The sequence below is a fragment of the Lithobates pipiens genome, unplaced genomic scaffold (assembly GCF_037356315.1).
Source record: "Lithobates pipiens isolate NorthernLeopardFrog02 unplaced genomic scaffold, aLitPip1_a1.2 Scaffold_18, whole genome shotgun sequence".
Classification (NCBI taxonomy): Eukaryota; Metazoa; Chordata; class Amphibia; order Anura; family Ranidae; genus Lithobates; species Lithobates pipiens.
This window is the reverse complement of record NW_027507758.1, coordinates 164604514-164631924: the sequence shown is the minus strand read 5'-3', so window position 1 is coordinate 164631924 and position 27411 is coordinate 164604514. Positions and strand designations below refer to the sequence as shown.

At 42.2% G+C, this 27411-nt stretch overlaps 1 protein-coding gene across 3 annotated transcripts in view; it reads left to right on the top strand.

Moving 5' to 3' along the window:
* STXBP5 (syntaxin binding protein 5) overlaps positions 1 to 27411 on the top strand; it is a 641864-nt gene that overhangs the window by 593202 nt on the left and 21251 nt on the right. For all 3 annotated transcript variants that reach the window (XM_077486344.1, XM_077486342.1, XM_077486345.1), the window contains 3 exons: positions 4759 to 4924; positions 10382 to 10493; positions 17854 to 18074. In XM_077486344.1, the coding sequence (XP_077342470.1) occupies positions 4759 to 4924; positions 10382 to 10493; positions 17854 to 18074 (499 nt within the window). The remainder of the gene's footprint in view (positions 1 to 4758; positions 4925 to 10381; positions 10494 to 17853; positions 18075 to 27411) is intronic.

Below are 27411 nucleotides of genomic sequence, written 5' to 3'. Positions count from 1 at the left end.
CTCCATCAGGGGGATTTCCTGGCATCCCTGGACATCAAGGACGCACACTTGCATGTCCCCATACGCGTCAAGCATCAGAGGTATCTGCGATTTGTGGTCGGGGACAAGCACTACCAATTTATAGCTCTCCCTTTTGGCATGGCATCGGCACCAAGGTGTTAGCCCCAATTCTGGCTTTGCTAAGGCAGTGAGGGATCACAGTCCTGGGTTACCTGGACGACCTCCTTCTGAGAGCAGCTTCCGCCTCAGAATTAAGGGAGGATATGGCAATGGCCATGCAAACTCTTCGGGAGTTTGGGTACTGAACTTTCAGAAGTCAGTGTTGGGGCCGACTCAACGCTTGGAGTACCTGGGCTTGCTTTTGGAATCCTCAGATGCAAGAGTCTTTCTCCCTTCGGACAAACTGCAGACTCTTCAAGCTGTGGTGAAGTTGTTGGTGTCCCGCAGGTGGTCGCCGCTGAGTTTTTGCATGCGAGTCCTGGGTCTCATGGTATCCACTTTTGAGGTGATACTGTATGCTCAATTCCACACTCGAGTCTTGCAAAAGGAGATCCCATCCAAATGGGACAAATCTCCGTTATCCTTGGATTGTCAAATTCGGGTGAGCCAGCTAGTCAGGGATTCCCTGCTCTGGTGGCTGAGGTCGCTGGCCCTTCGGGCCGGGAAGTCGTTCCTTCCTCTTCGTTGGACAGTGATCACAACGGACGCCAGCCTGACCGGTTGAGGGGGGAGTTTGGGGTGTACAGTCGGCCCAGGGTTGCTGGACACAGGAAGAATCCCGCCTGCCGATCAATGTGCTGGAGCTTTAGGCGATCAGACGTGCCTCTCCACGTGGTCACAGAGGCTGCAGGGGCATCCGGTCAGGATCCAGTCAGACAACGCCACCGCGGTGGCGTATGTCAATCATTGAGGAGGAACAAGGAGCATGGCTGCAGCACTTGAAGCCACTCACATCCTGCAGCTCTGTCGGCCATGTACATTCCGGCCGTAGAAAACTGGCAAGCGGACTACCTAAGTCGTCTGATGCTGGATCAAGGGGAATGGTCGCTGCATCCCGATGTATTTCTGCTCCTTTGCCTAAGGTGGGGCAAGCCAGATGTGGATCTCCTGGCTTCTGGACTCAGAAGGTACAAAGGTTTGTGGCCAGGTCAAAAGATCCCTGGGCGGACGTGGCACACAATGGTGGCTCCATGGGGGCATTATCGGCTGATTTATGCCTTCCCACCACTCAAACTTCTACCACTTCTACTTCGCAGAGTGGAGGCCGAGGGATTCTGATTGCCCAAAATTGGTCCTGGCGTCTGTGGTACGCCAACATAGTATGAATGGTGGCGGATGTTCCTTGGTGGCTGCTGATGTGAGAGGACCAATACTTCACCTTGCTTTACCATCGCTGGCTTTAACGGCATGGCTGTTGAAAGCCAGGTGCTAAGGGACCGAGGGCTGTCGGCTTCGGTAATTTCCACTATGCTGAGGGCACGGAAGTCATCTTCTCGGAAGATTTATCATCGTACGTGGAAGGTCTACATCTCCCTGTGTGAGGAGATGGGGTGGCGTCCGCGCGCACACACTCAGTTTCCAGGATCCTGCTGTTTTTTTGCAGTGAGGAGTGGATCAGAAAATTGCATTAAGTACCATTAAGGGGCACATATCCGCTTTGGCTGTCTTTCTTCAGTGACCCTTGGCGACTCATTCATTGGTGAGTACGTTTGTTCAGGGGGTTTGACATGTGGCCCCTCCGGTTCGATCACCGCTGCCTCCGTGGGATGTGATCGTGCTCTCGGTGCTTCAGATACCGCCGCTTGAAAACATTAGGGCGATCCCCTTATTGACATTCAGAAAGTAGTCTTGCTAGAGGCTATTACATCTTCCAGGAGGGTTTCTGAGTTGGTGACCTTGCCATGCAAGTCTCCCTACTTGATCCTCCACAAGGATAAGGTGGTGCTGCGCTCGCAGCCTTCATTTCTTCCAAAGGTTGTTTCAGCCTTTCATCTAAATGAGTACATTGTGCTTCCATCTTTATCGTCACACCCCAAAGAGATTGCTTTGCATTTCTTGGACATGGTCCGGGCTCTGCTGGTGTATCTGTCTGCTACAGCTCCTTTTTGGAGGTTGGACTCGCTGTTTGTATCGGTGGCTGGTCCGAAGAAGGGCCTGGTGGACTCATCGACCACCCTTTCTTGGTGGATCAGACAGATCGTGGGTCAGGCTTATGCCTTAAGGGGGTGGGCACCCCTCTTTCCTGTCACAGCGCATTCGAGCAGGGCAATTGGTGCCTCCTGGGCTTTCTGACATCAAGCATCCATTTACCAGGTGTGTTACCTGGTCGTCTGTTCACACTTTCACTAAATTTTACAAGGATGATGTGAGTGCATCTTCGGGTGCTTGCTTTGGCCACAAGGTTTTGTTTACGGTTGCAACTCCTCCGTTGAGGAGCTCTGGTTGTTATGGGTGGAGTTATTTTCTTGCTGTTCCCATCCCTCGTTTTTTTTACACTGTTTGGAGACGTCCCTAAGGTAAAGATGAAGATGCTTTGTCCGTCAATGAACGAAAGAGAAAATAGGATTTTTGTACTCGCCGTAAAATCCTTTTCTCTGAAGTTCATTGACGGACACCGCACCCACCCCTCCTATTTATGTTTATACTGCTTTTTGACGAACTGAGCAGCTGGATGCAGTGTGAGGGGTTATAGCCAGTAGGACCACCTCCTGCTACTGTGCAGTTTTGCTGTTTTTAACATGTCCTGCCTAGTCCTCTCCTGAAGGAGCGATATAACCCTAATGCCGCGTACATACGACCAGACTTTTTGACAGCAAAGGTCAGACGGAACGAGTCCGTCGGACAATTCGATCGTGTGTGAGCGCCATCGGACCTTTGCTTTCAAAAAATCTGGCGGACTTTAGAAATTGTTTAAAATTGTTTAGAAATTTAGAACATATTTTAAATTTTCCCGCCAGAACTCCGCCGGACTGAGAAATACGTTTGTGTGTATGCTAATCCGACAGACAAAAACCGACGATAGGGCAACTAGTGGCTACTGGCTATGAACTTCCTCATTCTAGTTTGGTCGTCAGTCATCACTTTCGAATCCATTGGACTTTGGTGTGATTGTGTGTGTCCAAGTCTGTTCATTCAGAAAGTCCACCGAAAGTCCATCGGGAAGACTGTCGGACCTAGAGTCCGGTTGTGTGTACATGGCATAAGGTTAAGATGAAGATGCTGTGTCCGTCAAAACTTCAGAGAAAATGATTTTTTACGTACAAAAATCCTAATTTTTGGCCAATTTTCCTTTGATAGTACAAAAAAAATAAGGAGACATTAATTGCCATTTACCACCAAATGAAAGCCCAATTTGTTCTTAAAAAAACAAGGTATAATCCACCTGGATGCACAAAGTAGTTTTGGTGAAATGAACGATTTTACGAATTAATATAATAAATAGTGTTCCACTATCTTCAAACAAAGTGCCAAGTGCTTAATAGAAAAGAGTGTATGAAATCATTCAAATAATTGCATATATTCAATCATCCCAAAAAAAACAAGGATAATACCCTAGGCCAGTGATGGCGAACCTTGGCACACCAGATGTTTTAGAGCTACATTTCCCATGATGCTCATGTATTCTGCAGTTCAGTAGAGCATCATGGGAAATGTAGTTCCAAAACATCTGGGGTGCCAAGGTTCACTGTCACTGCCCTAGGCCAACCGCGAATTTGGCTAACCTATGGCACAGATGCAGCTAAATATATAGCCATTTATTCCAAACTGCATACAGTAATTTCAGAAGGGAATTTTGGTTCATTTTTATTTCACATCACAGTAGCCTGTCTGGTTATACTTTTACAGTACAGATTTGTAAAATTACTTAGTAGCTGCTACTAATTATTTACTATTAAAGCACTGGGTATCAATTTTTTTTTTTTAAATATCACCCTTTTTATTCATCCTTTGTTGCAGCTCAGCGCTGCTGATCTCCTGCAGTCTCCGCTGATTTTTATTTTTTTACAGATTTCCCATGTATGGTTGCTAATGACTTTGCTGCTGTCGCAGTTATGCAATATACATTCCAGCTGTGTTGCAATTCAGATTTTTGGGTATGAACGAAAAATACTTTCTTCTGTATCCAACTTTTTAGGTATTCCACATATGTTGAAAAGTACTTTTGGTTTGAGCAATGTCTCCAGCATTCATTGTTACCATTAGAGCTATAATTTGCTATTTCAGATGATTTGATATTCTGTTTAAGCCCTCTTTATTTTTTGTTGTAATTTTTTTCTAATGGCTGTAAGTTTATTATAATTTCAAATAATATAATTTTACAAAAAAAAAATACTTTACAAATTGTATTAACAGGTTAAAGGTCATCTAATATGATTAGTGTGTAGATTTACTGTACATACACAAATATTTTGTAGCTCATTAGATGGAATGTGTTGCGTTCTTGTACGTACAGAGTAGGCAGGACAGTGGCACAATAAATGCAGGCTTTCTTATGTCATGTAGTCATTTAGTACAGCACAGCAGGGGTGGTGAATCACAGGGAATTTGTACATTTTTTGTCGGGTAAGAGTTCTATGCTTTTTAACTGTGTGTATTTAGATTCTTTGGTTGGAAGTGCCTTCTAGAGGCAACCTATGTCCTAAATTGATAAGATAAGCACATGATTTACTTCTATCTAAATTCTTATATAATGAAAACATGTTATTCACATAATCGTAGCTTTATCCAGTTTAAACATGTCTATTCTGCTTTCCAAAGTTTGCCAAGTTTAAGGCCGCTGTTGGATGTAAATTATTTGCCGATAACCAACATGAGGATAGCCCGAACATTCTGCTTCACGAACAATGGGCAGGCATTATATCTGGTCTCAGCTACTGAAATCCAGAGAATCACCTACAGCCAAGAAACCTGTGAGAACCTACAGGTAATGTCTACATATTTGCTGACTGATGTAGCTATTCTATATATTAAGAATGTTTAATATTAAAGTTAGGATCACATAACTAGTTTTCAATACACCTTTTGGGAGTAGAACAAGATGTTGAATGACTTTACTCAACAGGAGAGCTGCATAATTAGAAATGGCCACATTAAATCTCGTCTTCTGGAATTAAATATGATATTGCATTATTTGAATGACCCGGTAGTATTTCAAGTATAAGGAATGTCAGCATTTTATTGTAGTTTTAAACTGAGGTGGGAAAGGTTAGAAAGCAGTCAAATTTTTTAGCGGTCTGTGTCCTCGCTGTGGGAGTTCACCCTTCTTATTTGCCCTAGTGACCTTTGTCGCTGTTATAGAAAGTGACGGGAAATCCAACATTTTACTGTTATTACCAGAACAGAAATAGAGAGTAAAATCTTCCAATGAGCACATCTATTATGGTGACCATTCCCCTCACTTGAGAAATTTTCTCTAACTTCCAGACATGTCAGACAAGAAGTAAAGGCAAACCATCCTCAACAAGACATCAAAATTTAAAAAAAAAGAGTAATTGCCAGGGTCTATACTTTTCTAAACTAAAGGAAAAGCTCCCACTGATGCAGGTCAGTGGCCTTATTCAAAAAACATCTTCCTTCAATATAATTTGCTTATTCTTACAGTGCTTCTAAAGGCAGAAGTTTTTTTTTATATCTTGATGCCTTAACCACTTCAGCCCCAGAAGGATTTGCCCCCTTAATGACCAGGCCATTTTTTGCGATACGGCACTGCGACGCTTTAACTGACATTGTGCGGTAATGCGACACCTAAAACAAAATGGACGTCCTTTTTTCCTACAAATAGAAAGTTCTTTTGGTAGTATTTGACCACCTCTGCGGTTTTTATATTTTGCGCTATAAACAAAAAAAAAAACTTAAATTTTGAAAAAATTTAATTTTTTTACTTTTTGCTAGAACAAATATCCCCAAAATTAAAAAACAAAAACAAAACAAATGTCTTCATCAGTTTAGGCCAATAGGCCATATTTTTGATAAAGAAAAAAATCACAATAACGTATATTGATTGGTTTGCTCAAAAGTTTTATAGTGTCTACAAAATAGGGGATAGATTTATGGCATTTTTATTTATTATTATTATTATTATTATTTATTTTCTTTTTACTAGTAATGGCGGCGATCTACGATTTTTAGTGGGACTGCAACATTACTGCGGACAAATCGGACACTTTTTGGGACCAGTGACATTTATATAGCGATCAGAGCAAAAAAATAGCCATTGATTACTGTATAAATGTCACTGGTAGGGAAGGGGTTAACACTAGAGGGCAAACAAGGGATTAGGTGTGTCCTAGGGAGGTGTTTCTAACTGTTGGGGAAAGTGTACTGACTGGGATTAGAGAGACGTTGCTGTTTGTAATCACTAGAAACAGCAGATCTCTCTTTTCTCCCTGATAGAACGGGGATCTGTCTGTTTACATTGACAGATCCCCTGTTCTTTCTCTCTCTCAGGAGTGATCGCGGGTGCCCGGCGGACATCGCGGCCGCCAGACATGTGCATCACCTCCTATATCACGTGGCATGCGTGCGCCTGCTAAGTCTATTTAAAGGGACGATGTACAGCTAGGATGATTTGCCCAGGAGAGCCAACCTGCCACTGTATAATGACGGCGGCAGGTTGGCTAGTGGTTAAGATTTAAAAAAAAAAACTTCTGTGTGCAGCAGCCCCCCTAATACTTACACGAGCAACATCTCACTGCACATCGTGCACACGAGCCTCAGATATCGAGCATTCTTTGGTCTGATTGGCTGAGACGTTGCAGTGGGCGCCATTGGCTGTCAAAATTAGTGAGCCAATGGGGCAGAAGCGGGGCCTTTTCATATAAACGGCTGGATGGGAACTTCTCTGAAGCAGGTGGATGTTCCCGTACGCCCTCCTGTGCATTGTGTACGCACCTTCTAGGACATGCAGCAATGCACTCTGTGATGGGGTAACAGGACCAATGAAATTGACCCTGCACCATGTGATTGCTGTGACCAATCACAGCAACCACACTAGTAAGCAAAGGTTGCATGATGCAGCCTTAGACTGTTTCAGGCTGAGAGGGGAAACAAATTGCTCACTAAAGTGAGTAGGAGTGTGTAGAGTGTAGAAATAAAAAAATCACCCCCCGAGGAGCAGTGCAGTGTCAGAGGCTTGCTGCAGCACCTATAACACAGTATGCCAGTACAGTAGCTAGGGTCTCTGATCAATAGCCATAGCAGTACAACATCACCATAGGGCATTGTTCTGGTGACCAGAATGTAATAAAGAAAATGAAATTATTTAGTGTGAGAGAGATATAGTGGTACATAGGATTACAAGCATAATTAGTTCCAGAAGAATGCTAGTCATCCAAAGCACTCATATATCAAAGCAAATTTACCCATAGGAGTCCATGTAAACTCAGATAATGTGTTCCACTGTGACTTCTATTGTATGCAGTACCGCATGTGGCCAGAGGTGGAATGCCGAAGACTGTTCGGATGCACTCAGACACTCGAAGAGGCTCAGAGACACTCGGGAACCAAGTGTCTGAGTGGATCCCAGTGTCACTGGCGCCCCCGCACCTCTGGCCAAATGCGGTACTGCACACCCCAGAGGCTTGAATCCTGCTAGTCTTGCAAGACCACACTCGCAAACCGAGTCAGCATTTTTTAAAATTGTCTTGTATTGCATTGTATTGCTCATAAACTGCATTACTCGCAATCCGAGGTATCTGTGTGTGTGTGTGTGTGTGTGTGTGTGTATGTATATATAATATATTATTTATTTTTTACTGCTGTGGCGGTAATCATGTACAATGACTGGCTGCTCGGATCTAACTATGTCATTGCAGCCAGTCATGGTCTGTGATCATTGCCACAGCAGTACAGTGTCACCAGTCTTGTGCAGCCAGTCAGTGTCTGCAGTCCCAATGTCACCATAAGGATTTGTTCATGTTGTGCCCCCCTGAAGAGTAATCTCTGGATGGCTCTTCAGAGAATCTTTGACAGGCAGTTAGGAAGTGTTGTATCACCACCTGCTTTAACCTTTGACCAGGCACAAGCCCCCTCCCCCCTTATTTACTTGAATGGATTGTGCTCGGTGGGTACTACACCTGTTTAAAGCAACAGGGGGTGTAATCCCTGCCATGGATGCGAAGCAAAGAATCACAACTATGGCGTGTGTACACCCCCAGCTGCTGCCTCTGCAGCCTGAAGGGGTAGTGGTTGGGAGCAGTAAAACCATGACTTAAACACAACTTCACCCCCCCCCCCCAGCCACACGCGTGAACGAGCCCTAGTAGTGCAGCCAGACAGTGTCTAAAAATGCGATTGGGAAATTCGAAAAAAAAAAAAACAGCAAACAAAGATGTGTAATTTGTGCCCCCAGAAAGCCTGAAGGTGCTTCTTGGATTTTGGGCCACTCTGTATATCTAGGCTGCAAAAAAGGCATACACGTATTGTATCTCCATACTCTGAAGGAGTAGCAGAATGTGTTTTGAGGTGTAATTCTTAGCCCTTGTACACACGGTCGGAGAATCTGTCGGAATGAGTCTTATCGGACCGTGTCGTCAGATAATCCGACTGTGTGTGGTATGCATCGGACTGATTACATCCGAATCTCCGTCCGACCCAATTTTCCAACATGTTGGAAATATTTCCCGACCAACTGGGCCGGACGGACCTAATCCGATCATGTGTAGAGCATTTTGATCGGACCAAGTGCCACGCATGCTCAGATCAAATTCCTACATCAAAGCTATTGGCTACTAGCCTGAATGTAGTCCCATCGTAACGAAATTACGTCATCACGTTCTGAAAGATCGGATTTTTCGACAACTTTGTCCGACCGTGTGTATGCAACAGTTTTGAACACAATCCGTCGGACTAAATCCGACGGGCAAAATCCGACGGATTTGGTTGGCAAAATCTCCGACCGTGTGTACGTGGGCTAAGTATACCTATGATTGACCACTTGGTGGGGGAGGAATCCACTCTGTTTTCTGCATTTTCCCACAACTTGTCTCAAAATTACATTTTCAAGAGACACACTATGCCTTTCAGAAAATACCTTGAGGTGTTTCCTTTCCTGAATGTGGTAATTTTGGGTTTCTCCTATCCTGGCACCTCAGGGACTCAAGAAATATGATAGATAGTCAGGAAATTAGATCAGTAATGTATGCTCCATGAAAGCCCAAAGGTGCTCCTTGTAATTTGGGTCCTTCTATGCATCTAGGCTGTAAAGTCTCACATGGAGTAGTATGCATCTAGGCTGTAAAGTCTCACAGAAGTAGTAAAATGTATTATGGGATGCAATTGTAAGCATGGCTATGATGTGAGTAAAAAATCATTTGTGAAAATGATTTAATTTCATCTCTTTAACAAAAAAAATGTTATAATAAAATTACAACTTAACTCATCACAAAGGAGTAATTTGGGGGATATTATACTATCCTGGCATTTTAGGGCCTTAAATGATAGGCTGTCTGTACATAAGGATTAATGCGTTTTCAAATATCTATACCATAGTTTGTAGACTGTGACTTTCACACAGACTAGACTATACACTGATTTGTTTGTTTTTCACCAAAGAAATGTAGCAATATACATTTTGGCCCAAATTTAGAAATGTTTAAGAAATATTTGTCAAGTAAAATGGATACTAGGAAGATGGTGTTTTATTGCAAAATTTGCATTTTTTTTATATGATGGAAAGGAAAAAAAATGTTAAATACTACCATAATAAAGCTCTATCTGTCTCAAAAAAGGTATGGGGTACAGTGTTGAGTAGAATAGTGTGGGATGGACTCGACTCACAAATTGAAGCCAAATGCCGGCGAACTCATTTTAACTAGTTACAGCAATTTGTTTTTTTTTTCCCTTTTGGTAAAGGGTTTTACATAAGTGAATAAAAGTTGACCATTGTAAGAACCCCTGTTCATGTTAAGTGGTTTCTTTAACCTCTAGCCACTTTTGCTGGACAGCTTGGTCTGTTAAAGGAAGGTAAAAAAAACTCAGTTTTACAAAACAATTACATTCAAGGCATACTGTGAAAGATACGTTACAGTTGCTTATGCTCTCAACCAAACTGTCAATCCATAAAATGGCTGACGTCATGACTTATCATGTGTGCATCCCCATGGCAACTGCCGATCAAAGCGAGGCATAGATGGCATCTTGTTAATGTGAAATTACAAAGAGAACTAAATCTATCTTATAAGGGGTAATATAACTCATAGGAGTGCTCTTATATTAGCATAGAAAAGATACTACATCCCATTTAATCTGCTTTCTTTTCTAGTTAAACTATACATAGACAATTGTCTGTAATAATTTACATGATGATAAATAAGACTTGCTTCATATGACTTCCTCAGACGCCAAAAAAAAAAAAATGAACCATCTGTGTATCTTTATTTAGGAAATGTTGGGGGAGCTTTTCACACCTGTCGAAACGCCAGAAGCCCCTAACAGAGGGTTCTTTAAAGGCTTGTTTGGAGGTGGAGCACAATCACTTGACCGAGAAGACCTCTGTGAGTTTTATACTTTATCTTTTTTATATATTTTTTTTCAGATCTCTGTGATGGTATATAAATTAAAATGAACCTGTCAGCATAGATGTATGGGAGCTGCCATTTCAGAGCATTAGCAAACTGGAAGTTTGACATTTACAGCCTATTAGACTTCTACCCTTGCACAGCTAGGTTTACATTTTGTTATTTAGTTATATTCTCATACTACACTCAGTACACATGTGAGTATGTGTAATCAGAAAAGGAATGATGATTCAGTGAACAGGAGGTAATACTTTTTTCCAAAGCCTGCCCCCTGGAGCCTATTACCTCTCAAATACTGCAGTCACTCTGACTCTATCCTACACTCTCTAACTCGTATTTTTAATCTCGCCCTCTCTTCTGGCATCTTCCCCAAATCTTTAAAACATGCACTAGTCACTCCCATACTTAAAAATACTCCCTTGGATCCCAACAAATCTTGACAAAAACTCCAAAAACGTACAAATGATTTACTAACTGCTAAAACCAATGGACACTATTCTATACTCCTGCTTCTGGGCCTTTTGGCTGCCTTTGATATGGCTGAGTCCTCAAAATACTTTAATCTTCCGTCTACGTCTTTGTTGTTTCTCGTTCTACCTATCCCATTGCTCCTTCAGTGTCACAACTCCATTTCCTCCATGCCTCCTCTTCCTTTCTCCGTAGGGGTCCCTCAACATTCTGTTCTTGGACCTCTCCTATATTCAATCTACACCTTCTTCCTGGATCAGCTGATAGCCTGCCTGCCAATATCATTTCTACGCTGACACCAACATCTATCTTTTCTATCCCTCAGCTCCCATCAGTCTCCTCATGCATCCCATTTTTTTACCAGCCATATCAACCTGGATGTCACACCATTTCCTCAAACTCAGTCTATTCAAAACAGAGCTCATAATATTTCCTCCCCCAAGTGCCCCTTCCCCTGACTTCTCTGTCAAGATTAATGGCACAGCCATCCAACCTGTCTGTGCATGCTAGGGTGCTAGGTGTAATCCTGAACGCTGAACTTTTGGCCTCACATCCAATCACTGTACACAGCTTGCTGCCTCAACCTTTGCAACATCTCCAAAATACGCCCCTTCCTAACCAATGACACCACACAGCTGCTAATTCATTCCCTGGTTATCTTTCACCTCGACTACTATGCCTCCCTCCTCATTGCCTTAGGTTTACATATGCTATCTCCCCCTTCAGTCCATCATGAATGCTGCTACCAGACTCATCCACCTTACCAACCGTTCAGTGTCTGCTACCCCTCTTTGCCAATCCCTTCATTGGCTGCCACTCAGCCAACGAATTACATTCAAAATACTAACAATTTACAAAGCTATCTACAACTTGGCCCCTAGCTACATGACTAACCAAGTCTCAAAATACCATCCAAACCCTTCTCTTCATTCCTCCCAAGGCCTCCTGCTCTCTAGTACCCTTGTCACCTCCTCCCATGCTCACCTCCAGGACTTCTCTCGAGCCCCTCCCACCCTATGGAATTCCCTACCCTAATCTGTTTGACTATCTCCTACTCTGTCTATTTTTAGGTGCTCCCCGATAAACTTTTCTCTTCAGAGAAACCTATCCCGCCTCCACCTAACAACTAATACTTTTATTTTTCACCATCAGCTCATCCCCCGCAGTAATGACCTTTTGTACCCTCCCTTTTAGATTGTAAGCCCTAACGAACCGGGCCCTCTGATTCCTCCTGTATTAAATTGTCTTGTAACTGTAGTGTCTGCCCTCATCTTGTAAATTGCTGTGCAAACTGTTGGCACTATATAAATCCTGTATAATAATAATATAGCAATATATAGTAAACGGTGAGAAAAAATGTTTTACGGAGTATAAAAACTAAGGTATTAATGAAAGATTTTTACCCCATATACAACACCTAAAACAAGTTAAATCTATTTGTCCTTTCTAAACTATCACTATTTACTAGGGATCCACTGATTATCAGTGGGGCCAATTATCGGCGGGGGATATTCACTTTTTTTGAAGTATCGGGCACAAATGTACCTGATATTACCAATATTGCTTCAAGGGTTTTTACCGGTGTGATGCATGCAGCTGCATACATCGCCCCACTACCATTCTTTAGAGCAGACGGTCGGCATTATTGTAATAACAACCGATGCGGCTCAGCAGTTATTACAAGCAGTGGGAGGGGACAGCTCCCACCTTCTGCCGCTTGCCTGGGCTCTCCTGTCCCACAGAGAGGTAACCAGCTGGCATGTCTGCCGGCTGGCCAAAGACCCGAACAAAACGAATGCTTTATTCGGGTCTCGGATCTAGTAATCTGTAAATAATGTCATGACATCACTTCCTGAATTACTGGCATCTTAAAGTCACCAGTTTTAAAAAATATAAAGTATTCAAAAACGCAGATCTTGACGTTTGGAATACTTTCAACTGCAGAGGAGGGGTTTGGGGTCTTATAGACCCCCAATCCCTCCATAAAGCGTACCTGTCACAAGGGAGGTTTACATTCCTTGTGATAGCCATAACAGTGATAAAGAAGTGTATTTTTTCTTTTCTTTAAATGTACAGAATATTGGTAGACAATATTGGCTATCAGCCTGAGAGGTGATATCGTATCGGGACCGAAAAAATTATATTGGTTGATCCCTACTATTTAAAAAACACAGAAAATATACCAGGTCTTTTCTCTCTAAGTGTGGTTTGTACTGACCTAAAGCCACCAGTCAGACACCGATTCAGACCTGCAATAGGATATAGTCTCTCCAAGCCGAGCAAGATGATTTTGGAATTTTTACAGCTGAGCTCTTAAATAATCCGCTGAAACCTGCTTGCCCTTCTGTCTTGCTTTGGATGGGAGGCTTAGACCTACTTGATTGTAATGCTTACCTTACCCATCTTCTAGTCCCTTTTACTTGTTTGGCCACTGTGTTTCAGATAGCTTTTGGCCATTACTCTGACTACATTTGGATTAAAGAAGAATTAAAGGTATGTATATTTTTACGTAATTACGTTGGTCCAGCTTGGACCACTGTAATTATGCATATACCATACCGATAGGATCCCTCTAGAAAAGGGTTTCTCAGTTGGGGTTCTGTGGAACCCTAGGATTCCATAAGAGGTCCCCAGGGGTTCTGCAACAATCTACCCATCAATCTCGGGCAGCTGATGGGTAGAATGCATCCCTGCTGCCAACACGTGCAGAACTAGGCAGGGAAACACCTGTGATACTGTTGCCTGTGTATTCCTCGCTGGCCCATCTCATCCCATGTGACATCACGTTGACCCATCTCATCATGTATGTGACATCACCTGGGATGTAAAGGCGGGGCTAGAGGGGAACAGCGTGCCTCAAGAGGACTGATCACAACCACTTCCCTGCCTAGCTCTGCTTGAGATGAAAACCACTGCAGCTGTACTATGCTCTGCTGTGTGCCCTCGGGCCCCCTCTGTACCCCGTTTATCTCAAGTTGCACCCAGGATTGAGCCTCTGTGAAGGAAAAAAAGCAAATACAAGATTAACATTAAAAACATACATTTTATAATGGTTCTATTATTTAATGCCATTTCTAAAAATAATTATTACATCAACAGCTTGCTGAGCATACCAATGTTCCACGAGCTGTAGATTTGAACATTAATCCAGGGGTTCCCAAAATGTCAAACTTTTTTCCAAGGGTTCCTCCAAAGTAGGAAGGTTCAGAAACCCAGTTCTTGAAGCTGGAAATAACTGTAGTAGACACCCCTACTTCAGCAGTCTCCATTAGCTTTCAGGTCTCATGCCAAGTGTCTTCCCTGCTGCATTGTTAGGTCAGGAGGTTGGCTGCTGGGCACAGGGCCATTCAGAGAATGCTTTGCATTTCATATGCAAAGCATAATCTGACCATGGCGGAGAGCATGATGTCACCATCACGCCTCGCTCCCTTTGTCCACTAGTAGAATTTGCATTCAATGAGAAAAAGCATTGCAATCTCAGAATGATGCCTATGCCAATCAGCTTACCACCTGTGTTGAGAATGCAGCAGGGGAGGCCACGCAGCACAGGACCTGGAAGCTGGTGGAGCTCACTGCAGTAGTGGTGTCTGGACCAATGTAACTTTGTAAAAATATCCATACTTTCTTCTTTAACCACTTCAGACCCAGAAGATTTGGTTGTTCAATGAACAGGCCATTTTTTGCAATGCGGCACTGCATCGCCTTAACTGACAGTTGCACGGTCGTGCTACCTTGTACCCAAACAAAATGTCGTCTTTTTTTTCCCCCACAAATAGAGCTTTCTTTTAGTGGTATTTGATCATCTCTGCCGTTTTTTATTTTTTGCGCTATAATCAAAAGAGTGACAATTTTGAAAAAAAATACAATATTTTGTACTTTTTTTAATATAATAAATATCCCCCTTTTTTTTATTTATTTATTTTTTTTAAGAAAATTTTTTTCTCAGTTTAGGCAAATATGTATTATTCTACATATGTTTGGTAATAAAAATCATAATAGGTATATATTGATTGGTTTGCTCCAAAATTTTAGCGTCTACGAAATAGGAGAAGGATTTATGGCATTTTTATCATTATTTTTTACTAGTGATCAGCGATTTTTATCGGGACTGTAACATTATGGTGGACAGATTTGGACACTTTTGACACATTTTTGGGACCATTGGCATTTACTGTATACAGCGATCAGTTCTATAAAAATGCACTGATTACTGTGTACTATGTCACTGACAGGTAGGGGGTTAAGGCTAGGGGGCGATAAAGGATTTTACTGTGTTACTGTGTAACCCCTGAGAGCATGGAGATCTGTCTGTTTACATTGACAGATCTCTGTTATGTCTCTATGTGGATCGATCACGGGTGCCCAGAAGCACACGCATCGGCTCCTCAGTGGTCAAAAGGTGAGCCATTTTATAGCTTAGATGGTTCGCCCAGGAGAGCCAACCTGCCACAGTATAACTGCAGCGGCTGGTCGGGAAGGGATTAACCACTTCCTGCCCGGCCTATAGCAAAATGACGGCTTGGCGGTGGTTCAGTTATCCTGACTGGATGTCATATGACATCTTTCAGGATAACAGCTGGCCAGCGCGCCTGCGGGGGCGCCCAGCACGGCGATTGGTGGTGTGACATGTCAGCTTGAAAATCCGCTACACCGATCTTGGTAAAGAGCCTCTGATGGAGGCTCTTTACCATGTGACCAGCCGTGTCCGATCTAACAGATGCGAGTAGAGGAGAGGCAATCAGCGGCTTTCCTGACAAGGGGGTCTGCGCTGATTGTTTATCTGAGCAGCCCCCCCCCATGAATGCCCTCGCTGGGCCACCAGGGATGCCATCAGGACCACCAGGGATGGCCCACACACATGGATGACCAGGTATGCTCCCTTATGGCCACCAGTAATGCCACACAGTGTCCTAAAAGATGCTAATCAGTGCCCAGGAATGGTGCCAGTCAGTGCCAACTACAAATGCCTGCCAGATGTCTCCTCATCAGTGATGCCCAGCAGAGCCGTCCATCTGTGTCACCTATGAGTGCATACCAGTGCCACCTCATTGGTGCAGCCTCATCAGTGAAGGAGAAAACGTACTTATTTACAACATTTTATAACAGAAACAAAGAAAAACTTTTTTTTTGTAATTTTGATCATTTTTTATTTGTTGCGCTAAAAAGTAAAAACCCCAGCAGTGATCAACTACCACCAAAAGAAAGCTCTATTTGTGGGGAAAAAAATTATAAAAAATGTGGGTACAGTGTAGCATGTCCGCGCAATTGTAATTCAAACTGCGGGAGCGCTGAAAGCTGGCAATTGGTCTGGGCAGGAAAGGGCGAAAGTTACATAGTAGGTGAGGTCGAAAAAAGACACAAGTCCATCAACTCCAACCTATGTGTGTGGTTATATGCCAGTATTACCTTGTATATCCTTGTATGTTGTGGTTGTTCAGGTGCTTATCTAATAGTTTCTTGAAACTATCGATGTCCCGCGCTGAGATTACCACCTGTGGAAGGGAATTCCACATCCTTGCCGCTCTTACATTAAAGAACCCTCTACGTAGTTTAAGGTTAAAACTTTTCTTAATGAGTGGCCACGAGTCTTGTTAAGTTCCCTTCCGCAAAAATGTTTTATCTCTATTTGTGGGGTCACCAGTACAGTATTTGTAAATTTAAAACATATCCCCTCTCAAGCGTCCCTTCTCCAGAGAGAATAAGTTTAGTGTTGCAACCTTTCCTCATAACTAATATCCTCCAGACCCTTTATTAGCTTTGTTGCCCTTTGTACTCGCTCCATTTCCAGTACATTCAGTACTTTCAGCCGCAATGGGTGGCAGTAGTTGTAATTACCTCATTCACAGAACTAAAACTACCAGCACCCATTGCAGCTGACAGTTTAAAGTTCTCAGTGAACTATCAGGGTGAGTGCTCTAGGTAGTTCATTGATGCTTCCTGTCAATCAGTGACTGCTTGCTCATACGAGGTATGGGCAGACAGCTACACTGAGAGTCTGCAGTACCCAGAGATTGCACTCACAATCTTCTGATCACGTGTGCAGTGCTTTACAGGTTCCTAATAAAAAATAAATGCTCAATTATTACCTGCAAAAAAATATATATATATATATATATTTATTTTTTTTTTCAAAAAGTTTTTATTAATATTCATTCAACAAAACGTCACATTACATTGATGGTTACATCTCAAATAACATACAAACATACACTGCAAGAAATCAAAATAAAATAGATATGTTCAAGACCTGGAGGTTCCAAGAAGGGCATGCATAACAGTTGGGAAAATTGATGACCACATCTGGAATCCCAAATGTCATATCTTTATTTATTTATTTTTTTATTGTGACAATGGTTGCAGGGAGAAGATCCCCATCCTGCTGTCACAACCGGGGACTCAAGGACCCTGAATACAACTGTAACATGCTATAGAAGGTGGATCCTTTAAACTTGTAACAATAACCAAATGCAGAAGGGAAATTTGACCCAGCAATGGTGGGCTGGCCTTTAAAAACTGATATAGACAAAGGAGACATTTTATCTTTGAGATACTTCCATGCATATGAAGACTTTCATCTCTGAGCAGTAGTATTGTAAAAAACAGCGTTTCCTAGAGAACACTCTGTGAAGAGGCAGATTTACTAAATGATACCTGACTGCTAATCATCTGTCATCAGCAAGGCACACGGGTTTTTGATCATGTGTACTTCATTGGTTTACATGGTGCTAGTGGTGTATAAATTGCATGAAACCATAAGGAGGTGGCGTATACACAGACATGTAGCACAATTCAGGCATGTATTTCTGTATGACTTATTTAAGTCTAGTTTTTAATTATTACATTTTCTTTCTTTCTTTCCATATTTTAGTTGGAGAATCAGCATCTGGGAAAGCATCACGGAGCCTTGCTCAGCACATTCCTGGACCTGGGGGCATCGAAGGAGTTAAAGGAGCAGCATCTGGTGTTGCTGGTGATTTAGCACGGGCTAGGTTGGCCCTGGATGAGAGAGGACAGAAACTAGGAGAATTAGAAGATAGGACAGCTGCTATGCTTGCCAGTGCCGACTCCTTCTCAAAGCAAGCGCATGAGGTACCGAAAATACCATGTTATTTAATGTCCCCATGATTTTTCTTTATCTGGAAAGTGAAAAGCTATCTAGATTTAAATTCTTTATCATGCTGTGGTCCAAATCACTGGTAAAGTAACCGGCCTTTTCTTTAATAACACCTATTGATCATCTATTTGCATAGTGGGGCCTAAATACAAAATAATTCTGTTATTGTTTATCAGTTTCACCTGAAATAAATTTACATTTAGGCTCCCACTCTTTTGGAGTGCTGTGTAAATGTGTACTGACCTGTGAAGTCAATCAAGTGATCCCATCCCACTGTGGTGTCTGTCCAATTGACATGATAGAGAAACATGGAGGCTGCCATAGCTGACCTCTGCTTTTGAGCTTGCGCGTTACTTTGTTTATGCGTACCCTTTCTTCATAAGACCCCTTTCACACCACGCCACCCATAGCGTCGGCGGTAAAACGCTGCTATGTTAAGCGGCGTTTTACAGTTGGATTTGCAGCGCATTTCGGCCGCTAGCGGGGCGCTTTCTACCCCGTTAGCGGCATTTTGCCGGAAGTATTACAGTGGTGCCCCATTGATTTCAATGGGGAGCAGCGGTGAAGGAGCAGTAAACACACCACTCCTTTACCACTCCAAAGAAGCTGCTGGCAGGACTTTTCCTGATGTCCTGCCAGCGCACCACTGCAGTGTGAAACCCCTCGGGCTTTCACACTACAGACAATGGTGCAGCTGTTTTAGGGCGGATTGCAGGCGCTATTTCTGCAGAACGCCCTTTGGATTGAAAGGGGTCTTACTTTGAGTCATTTACCTGGAATAAGTGTGCGTTAGGAAGTTATGACTTTAATCTGGATTCTTGTTTTGGGTCACTGAAATAATAAAAGGCAGTAAAAACATAATGGGAAAATATCACATTTTTAGAAAATAGGAAGTGTCAGCCCTCATATTTCTCTTGGTAAATAGAAAATTAAGGGACAGCAAAAGAAGGAATTAAAAAGCAAACAATCGGGTTACCAGATGTAATTGTACTGTAACTTTATACTGCCTTGGTAGTTTCTATTACTTTTGCATATATTAAGGGATACAGGATTTATTTACAGGATAATTGGGTATACTGCTGCCTTCGGGAGGACTTGAACATTGGCAAACAATAAGCCATTTGACCAGCCTGGTATCACCCTTCCCATCAGCATCATGCTCAAGTTTCTTTCTGGTGTCTTATGAGGATTTTTCTCTTTTGTTTTAGTGTATTTTAACCAATCTGGCCTTATGAGAAGAAAATGTATCTATTTAAACAACAATCTATAGATCTCATAAAAATTTGTGAAATGTATTTTCTGAGCTCCTGTACATGATTTCCACTGCTTTACTCTGCACTGCATTGTACAACCAGTAGGTGTAGCTAAAAGGTAGGCAGGAACTTGACTATCAGAAATTATTGCATGATGTTCCTTTTCTTTGGCTGTCACATGGCATTATTGTCGAAATGTTTTATAAAGGTAAGTGTAGCCTCCCTGGCGTTTTATATTGTAGGCATGTAATTCGTAGCAATAACACACTTAAATTTGTCCAAACAGGAGTCTAGTAGATATCCCAGGTATGATAAAGTTTGAAACACAAAATCATGAATTATAATAATATAATAATAAAAAAAAAACCACGATTCACTTTTGCTCAATTCTGCAAGTGTTCTAATTTACTATCGCTGTTTTCTAGCTGGTTTAAAACCACTTTGACGTAAAGGGACACTTTTTAGTTGCTATGGACAGTTTCAAGTTTCTAGGCAGAAAGAATCGTATATGTAATATAAAACTGCAGGCAGGACACTGGACAAAGCATTAGGGACAAAAGGGATGTGAAATGATTTCATACAGTAATGTAATCTGTAAGATTACAGTGTACTGTATGTGTTATGAATTTAAAAAAAAATTAATTTGCTGCTGGGCTCTGCCCCCGTGCGTCGCAACGCTCGCAGGGGTCGGAGACCGGAACACAGGACATCAGGGCGGAGGACACAGCCCGCAGACACAGCAGGGGGACATTGCAGGATCCTGGGGACAAGGTAAGTACACTGCACCAGGATCCTGAAATGCAATCCCGAGTGTGGCCCAGGGTTACCTCTAATGGTACTGCAATTTAACCCCAAACTACCCTCGGGAAAACCGCCAGGAAGGTTAAATATATCAAGAAAAAGTGTCATTACACTACCTGAATTCAAATATTTTGTTTAAATAGCTAGCCAGCTTTTATAACATGTGATAAATCTTCAGATGTGAGGAGGGGCTGCTAGCTGCAGGCAGTCGCCTTCTTGGAGCCACCCCCGCAGTCTGATGTCATGTGGGGATTCGTCTAGAGGAGAAGAGACGTTTCCTCACAAAGGAAGCTAGAGCATGCACAAAGGGTGACAACACAGAACATGGAGAATCGGCTGCAATAGCATTGACACTCTAGAATGGGGAACTCTAGAAGTGGCAGGATGAACCAGGTGTTTAGTATGAACACATATAGAAGTAAAATGTAGGATGAGCTTACAGTTAAAGAATTTTAGACAATTACACACACTTTTTGGGTTTACTGACATTTTATGAAAATGTAACCATTTTACTGGCTGTTTTGTCTTCAATCAAGACTTCCTCTAGATGCTGCTGACTTTGAGGCTGGGTTCACACGTATTGGATGCAGGTTTCCCAATTCACATGTCAGGAGACTGTGACCAGCTCTCAATCGAGCCGGTTCACACAGCTCCGGGGTGGCTGAGAAGCGGTTTTCAGAAGAGTGCTGTGCGTCCTCTGGTCCAAATTCAGCCAAAAATGCATACCTGAAATGGTGAACAGGGACACATCGGACCCCTGCTGAGAGCCGCTTTGCACAACAGTGTGAACCCAGCCTGATTCTTTATGCAGCTATCAAGATTTATTTTGACAGTAATTAATAAATGCTGTTTTCTACTATAAAAGGAAAAAGACCCAAAAATGGTTTCCTTTTCTGTTAAAATAAAAAGGCCAGAAAAGTACAAAAGCCCTGAGATTTAATTTAGAAACGCGCTGGTATTGAGGGAGTTAAACACATGGAACTTGAGAATGGTTCACTAGATTCATTAATGTCCAGGTTATGCACAGAGGAAGGAGGAAAAGAAGGGGTTAATGTACTGGTCCGCTATTTTTTTTTTTTTAAGCCCCCCAGATGGGTTATGTCATAATATACTAGTATGCACAGCATAATAATACATTATGGCAGGCTTACCTGTCATATGGTGTCCTCCAGCACATAGCTGGGACCAATTCAGTGGCCCCCGGCGCTTTCATCTTCGCTGGTCTTCCTTCCGGGTCCCATGCCTTCGCCCACTTGTTGACGCCACATCATTGCGGTACGAATTGGGGGTTGGTCCAGGCCGTAAATGTTCGCTGAGCTGCGCATGTGTGGCTCAGTGAACATGACAGCTGACAGGCAGAAGGATGCATTTATGGCAGAAGAGACCAATAGGGTGTCTTCTGTCATAAATACCCTGTCTGTCAGCCATTTGATTAAAATACAAGTTTATATAACGGGTCACATAAGAAAACATGGAGCTAGTCTGTGTAGGAGAGGAAGGGGGTATGAAAGGGTTAACAAAAATGATTCTTATGTCACTGAAATGGAAAGAATCGGCAGCTGCTGATCCATTCATTTTGTGCTCATTGGCAATTACATGATCTCTCCCCCTTCCCCTGTTATAAATTAGCACTGTGTGCGCATTGGGAAGTATACTACTGCCTCTATTAGAAAGACTGACACTTTTTTAATTCCCAAATCTCCCAGTAAAGGTGAGCCAGCTTCTTGCTTCATCACTTCTTGGTGGATTAAACAGAACTGTTCAAGCTTATGGCCTTTAACCACTTCAGCCCCGGAAGATTTGGCTGCTCAATGACCAGGCCATTTTTTGCGATACGGCACTGCGTTGCTTTAACTGACAATTGCGCGGTCGTGCCACGTTGTACCCAAACAAAATTTACGTCCTTTTTTTTCCCACAAATAGAGCTTTCTTTTGGTGGCATTTGATCATCTCTGTGGTTTTTATTTTTTGCGCTATAAACAAAAAAGAGCGTCAATTTAAAAAAAAAGCACAATATTTTGTACTTTTTGCTATAATAAATGTCCCCCAAAAATCTATAAAAAAAAACATTTTTTTCCCCTCAGTTTAGGCCGATATATATTCTTCTACATATTTTGGGTAAATAACATTGCAGTAAGCGTATATTGATTGGTTTGCGCAAAATTTATAGTGTCTACAAAATGGGGAGTTATGGCATTTTTACTATTATTATTATTTTTTTATTAGTAATGGCGGTGATCAATGGGATCATTGGTAATTATACAGAGATCAGTGCTATAAAAATGCACTGATTGTTGTGTAACTGTCACTGGCGGAGAAGGGGTTAACGGGGTGATCAAGGGGTCAACTGTGTTCCCTAGTGTATGCTCTAACTGTAGGGGATGGGACTGACTAGAGGGGATAACAGATCATTGTTCCTAGCTAGTAGGAACTCACGATCTGCCTCTCCTCTCCTCACATAACAGGGATTTGTCTCGCACGTCTGTTCTGACTCTCGTGCCCATGACCAGTAGTCATCGTGACCGCTGGCCACGCGCATCGACACCCATAGCATGCCTGCTTTAAAGGGTCGATGTACAGCTACGACAGTTCGCGGGATCGTACCAACCTGCCGCCGTATGACGGCGGCTGGTCGGCAAGTGGTTAACCACCTGCTGACCGATCACAATAAATATACTGTGAGTGGGCGACAGGTGAAGGCACAATCACATACCTTTACATCGGCCCTTTATTTTGGGTTCTGCAGTGCGAATGCACGTGCCCATTGCCGACCCATGTTGTGGTTTCACAGCATGAGTTTGCTAGCCGATTTCAGCCAATGATTCTGGCTAAAGTCAACTGATCAGCTGTGTGCAATCGCATTGAGTTCTGTGTCTACAATTGTGTGCATAGGAATAGCAATTTAGCTGTGTCTTCTCCCTGAAAAGCAGGGAGAAAAAAAAACGCTAGATAGTAAAGTAAAAACAGCACACATTACACATTGTTGGGCACACAGTTATCCCCTTTATTGTCCCAAGATGTTAATCCCTGCCTAGCCAGTGTCATTAGTACAGTATTATCACGGTATTCGTGTCACTCGCGGTGTTCCGGTCAGTGAACGACCATCCCAGATCGTATTGTTTAGTGCCAGATTGGCCGCCACCCTATCACTATAAGTCACTGATCACTGCCATTGCAGTATAGCATCTATAGCTCATAAATTCTATTATACAGTATTATACAGAGGGGAAAAAATTATTTTATACCCTGCAGATTTTGTAAGTTTTCTCAGTTACAAAGAAATGAAAATGTTATAGATGGTAAAACTTTCGCACAAACCAATTAATATACAATTATTGGGATTTTTTTTATTTTTTTTTACCAAAGACCTTTTCAGAACATATTTTGGCTTCAGTTTATGAAGAAATTTGAGTTTTTGAAAAAAATTTTTATTGGATATGTTTTATAACAGAAAATAGAAAATAATGTTTTTTTTTTGTTTGTTTTTTTTCATTTTTTTTTATTTATATAATGAAAAATAACCCAAGGGTGCTCAAATACCATCAAAAGAAAGCTCTATTTGTATGAAAAAAATGATTTCCTTTGCATACCGTTTTGCATGACCTTGCAATTGTCAGTTAAAGTAGTGCAGTGCTGAATACCAAAAATGGTCTGGTCGTGAAGGGGGTAAAACCTTCCAAAGGTCAAGTGCTTAACCACTTTAAGCCCGAGCCTATTTTTCAAACTTGTTGTTTACACGTTAAAATATTTTTTTTGCTAGAAAATTACTTAGAAACCCCCAAACATTCCAAACACACACATATACTGTATATACCCTAGAAAATAAAGTGGTGATTGTTGCAATACTTTGTTACACCGTATGTACGCAGCGGTGTTACAAGCGCACTTTTTTTTGGTAAAAATACACTTTTTTTAATTAAAAAAAAATCAGACAACAGTAAAGTTAGCCCAATTTCTATATATTGTGAAAGATGATGTTACACAAAGTAAATTGATACCCAACATGTCACGCTTCAAAATTGCACCCGCTCGTGGAATGGTGACAAACTTTTACCCTTAAAAATCTCCACATGCGACGTTTAAAAATAAATCCACAGGTTGCGTGTTTTTAGTTACAGAGGAGGTCTGGGGCTAGAATTATTGCTCTCGCTCTACCGATCGCGGCAATACCTCACATGTGTGGTTTGAACACTGTCTCCTATGCGTTCGCTTTTGCACACAAGCTTGACTGGACAGGGTGATTCACATCTGTGTCTGGGCACCGAGGAGAGGGTGAGAACAAGGCTTACAAGCTCGCACACCTCGGGTCCGCCGTGGCCATAGTCCAAAGTTTGTGCTGTTCAGGAGTGAGGCTTGCTTTGACTTTTATATCCATTTTGCTGGCTTTTGAACTGCGAAATGTGAGTGTAAAGGTTGAAGTGTTTTTGTGTTTTAATAAATTGATTCATACGGTTTTACACTATTGGAGCACTTTTATTATTTTACATGTGGAATATTTGAATTTGCACAATGGATGATTGGCGTAACGGTTCACTACTTTCTGTTTGGCTGATAAGTGCTTAAGCCTGATATGAAAGTGCAGGCATTGGGAGTCGGTGTGTGCATTTCTTAAGGGAGTGTAATCCCTGATCACTTTGGTGTGGTGGATGGAATAAGAAGAGACATTACTTAAAAGGATATTTTTGGACGCTTTCATGAACTTTATTTTAATTTTGTTTGTTCTGTGACACATTTATTTGGTTCACTTATCACAGGGTGTTACAGCTGTTCTCACACACGTTGTTCATACCATTTAATTGTTGTCACGTTGTTGGAGTTAGTTATCATTTATATTTAAGTGACACTATTTTAACTTTTTTCAGATTTTAGTTTTAAAAGGTAAAATACGATTTGCACTTTACATTTTTTCAAGTGGCAGCTCTAGTTGAGGGAACAGGCTTTGTCTAGGCGCAGCGGTGGGTATTTAGCTAAAGGGTGACATTTTTGAATACCTGCAGTTTTGTGAAATGTTGCTTTAGGAGCTATATGCGAAAGTGACGCTTTGACATTGCTTCCGCCCTGCATTGTTATGGAGCTGGGTTATCTTCCCCTCACTCAGCTCCATACCACAGAGGACACGGGATGCGATCGCCTCTGCTGGCAGTGGAGGGCACCGGAGAGTGGCAGGGAGGGTGGGGCCCCTCTCCCACCGCCAATTAAGTGATCTTTTAGCAACCCCGCCGCAGAGACCACTTATATCTGAAAGCGGACTGCCCGCTGAAGAAGAGGATACTGGGGTTATGGTAGCTAGCTGCTGCTATAACAACAATATTCCTCTTCAAAGTACCACCATATAATGACGGTGGGCAGTCCGTAAGTGGTTAAGGACAAGATTCAACCTTTTATTGACAAGATCCGCCATACTATATCTAAGAGCTTCTTGCACAATTGAGCATCAGACAACTGTTTCCCATATTTGCCGTGTGGCCAGCTGGTCTTCTGTTCATTCTCAAGTTTTACCAGGTCAATGTTCAGGCCTAATCTAATTGAAGCTTGAAAAGCTGCCTGGAACTGCCGACTGCCACCAGCTTTACAGTTTTCTAATGTGGACCTGTTAGTGCTTTGTTAGTTGTCCACACCTCATTTGAATTGCTTTTTTATGTCCCAATTGTCTCATAATTGAATACCGTGTCCATTAATGAGCGAAAAACAGAAACACTTGTACTTACTGTAACATCTGTTTCTTGGCGTTCATTAGGGGACACAGGTCTCACTACTCTGTGTTTGTGATCAACTCCTAATACTTCTGTTTCACAAAATTTAGATTTTTTTTTTTGCTTAAGTATAGACTCTGGGTAAATAAAATTATTAACCATTTAACAACAGGCCCATAGCCGAATGACGGCTACAGGGCGGTTGTTTAACTCTGAGAGGCCGTCATATGACGTCCTCCCAGATTTCCGCTCTCGCGCACCCCCTGGGGCTCGCACTCGAGAGCATCCGTGACGAAGCGATCACTTGTAAACAAACCGGCGTCATGTTATGATGCCGGTTCCTCCCTCCCCTCTCTGTACTGATCAGTACAGTGGAGGGGGAAGAGATCAGTGTCAGCAGCGCTGTGGGCTGGATCTGCAGTGCCCACAGTGCTGCTCACAGAAAATGAACCCCTCAATTCCCTGCCAATACTCTGCAATACCCAGCAATACTTTGCAATACCCACTACCCTGCTAATACTCTGCAATACCCAGCAATACTCTGCAATACTCGCTACCCTGCCAATACTCTGCAATACCCACTACCCTGCCAATACTCTGCAATACCCAGCAATACTCTGCAATAATATACCAATACTCTGCAATATCCAATACCCTGCCAATACTCTGCAATACCCAATACCCTGCCAATACCCTGCCAATACTCTGCAATACCCTGCCAATACTCTGCAATACCCTGCAATACTCTGCAATACCCATTACCCTGCCAATACCCAGCAATACTCTGCAATACTCTGCAATACCCTGCAATACTCTGCAATACCCTGCAATACTCTGCAAATACTCTGCAATACCCTGCCAATACTCTGCCATTTTTTTTATTTTATTTCAGGCTTCCCAGCCTAGAGGTGAGATGTGGGGTCTTATTGACCCCATATCTCACTGTAAAGAGGAACTGTCATGCCATATTCATATTACAAGGGATGTTTACATTCCTTGTAATAGGAATAAAAGTGATCAAAAAATGTATTTTTGGGGAAAAAAATGTCAAACTAAAATAAATAAAGTAAAATGAACAATAAAAAAAAAATTTAAAGCACCCCTGTCCCCATGTGCTCGCATGCAGAAGCGAACACATACGTAAGTCCCACCCACATATGAAAACGGTGTTCAAACCACACATGTGAGGTATCGCTGCGAACGTTACAGTGAGAGCAATAATTTTGGCCCTAGACCTACTCTGTAACTCAAAACATGTAACCAGTAAAAAAAATTTAAAGTGTCGCCTATGGGGATTTTTAAGTAGCAATGTTTGGCGCCATTCCACAAGCGTGTGCAATTTTGAAGAGTGACCTGTTGGGTATCTATTTACGCGGCGTAACTTCATCTTTCACATTATGCGAAAACATTGGGCTAACTTTACTGTTTTTTGTTTTTGTTTAAGCACAAAACTTTTTTTTTTTTTTTTCGAAAAATTGCTGCGCAAATACCGTGCGTGATAAAAAGTTGCAACAACCACCATTGTATTCTCTAGGGTTTTTGCTAAAAAAAAACTCTAGCAAATA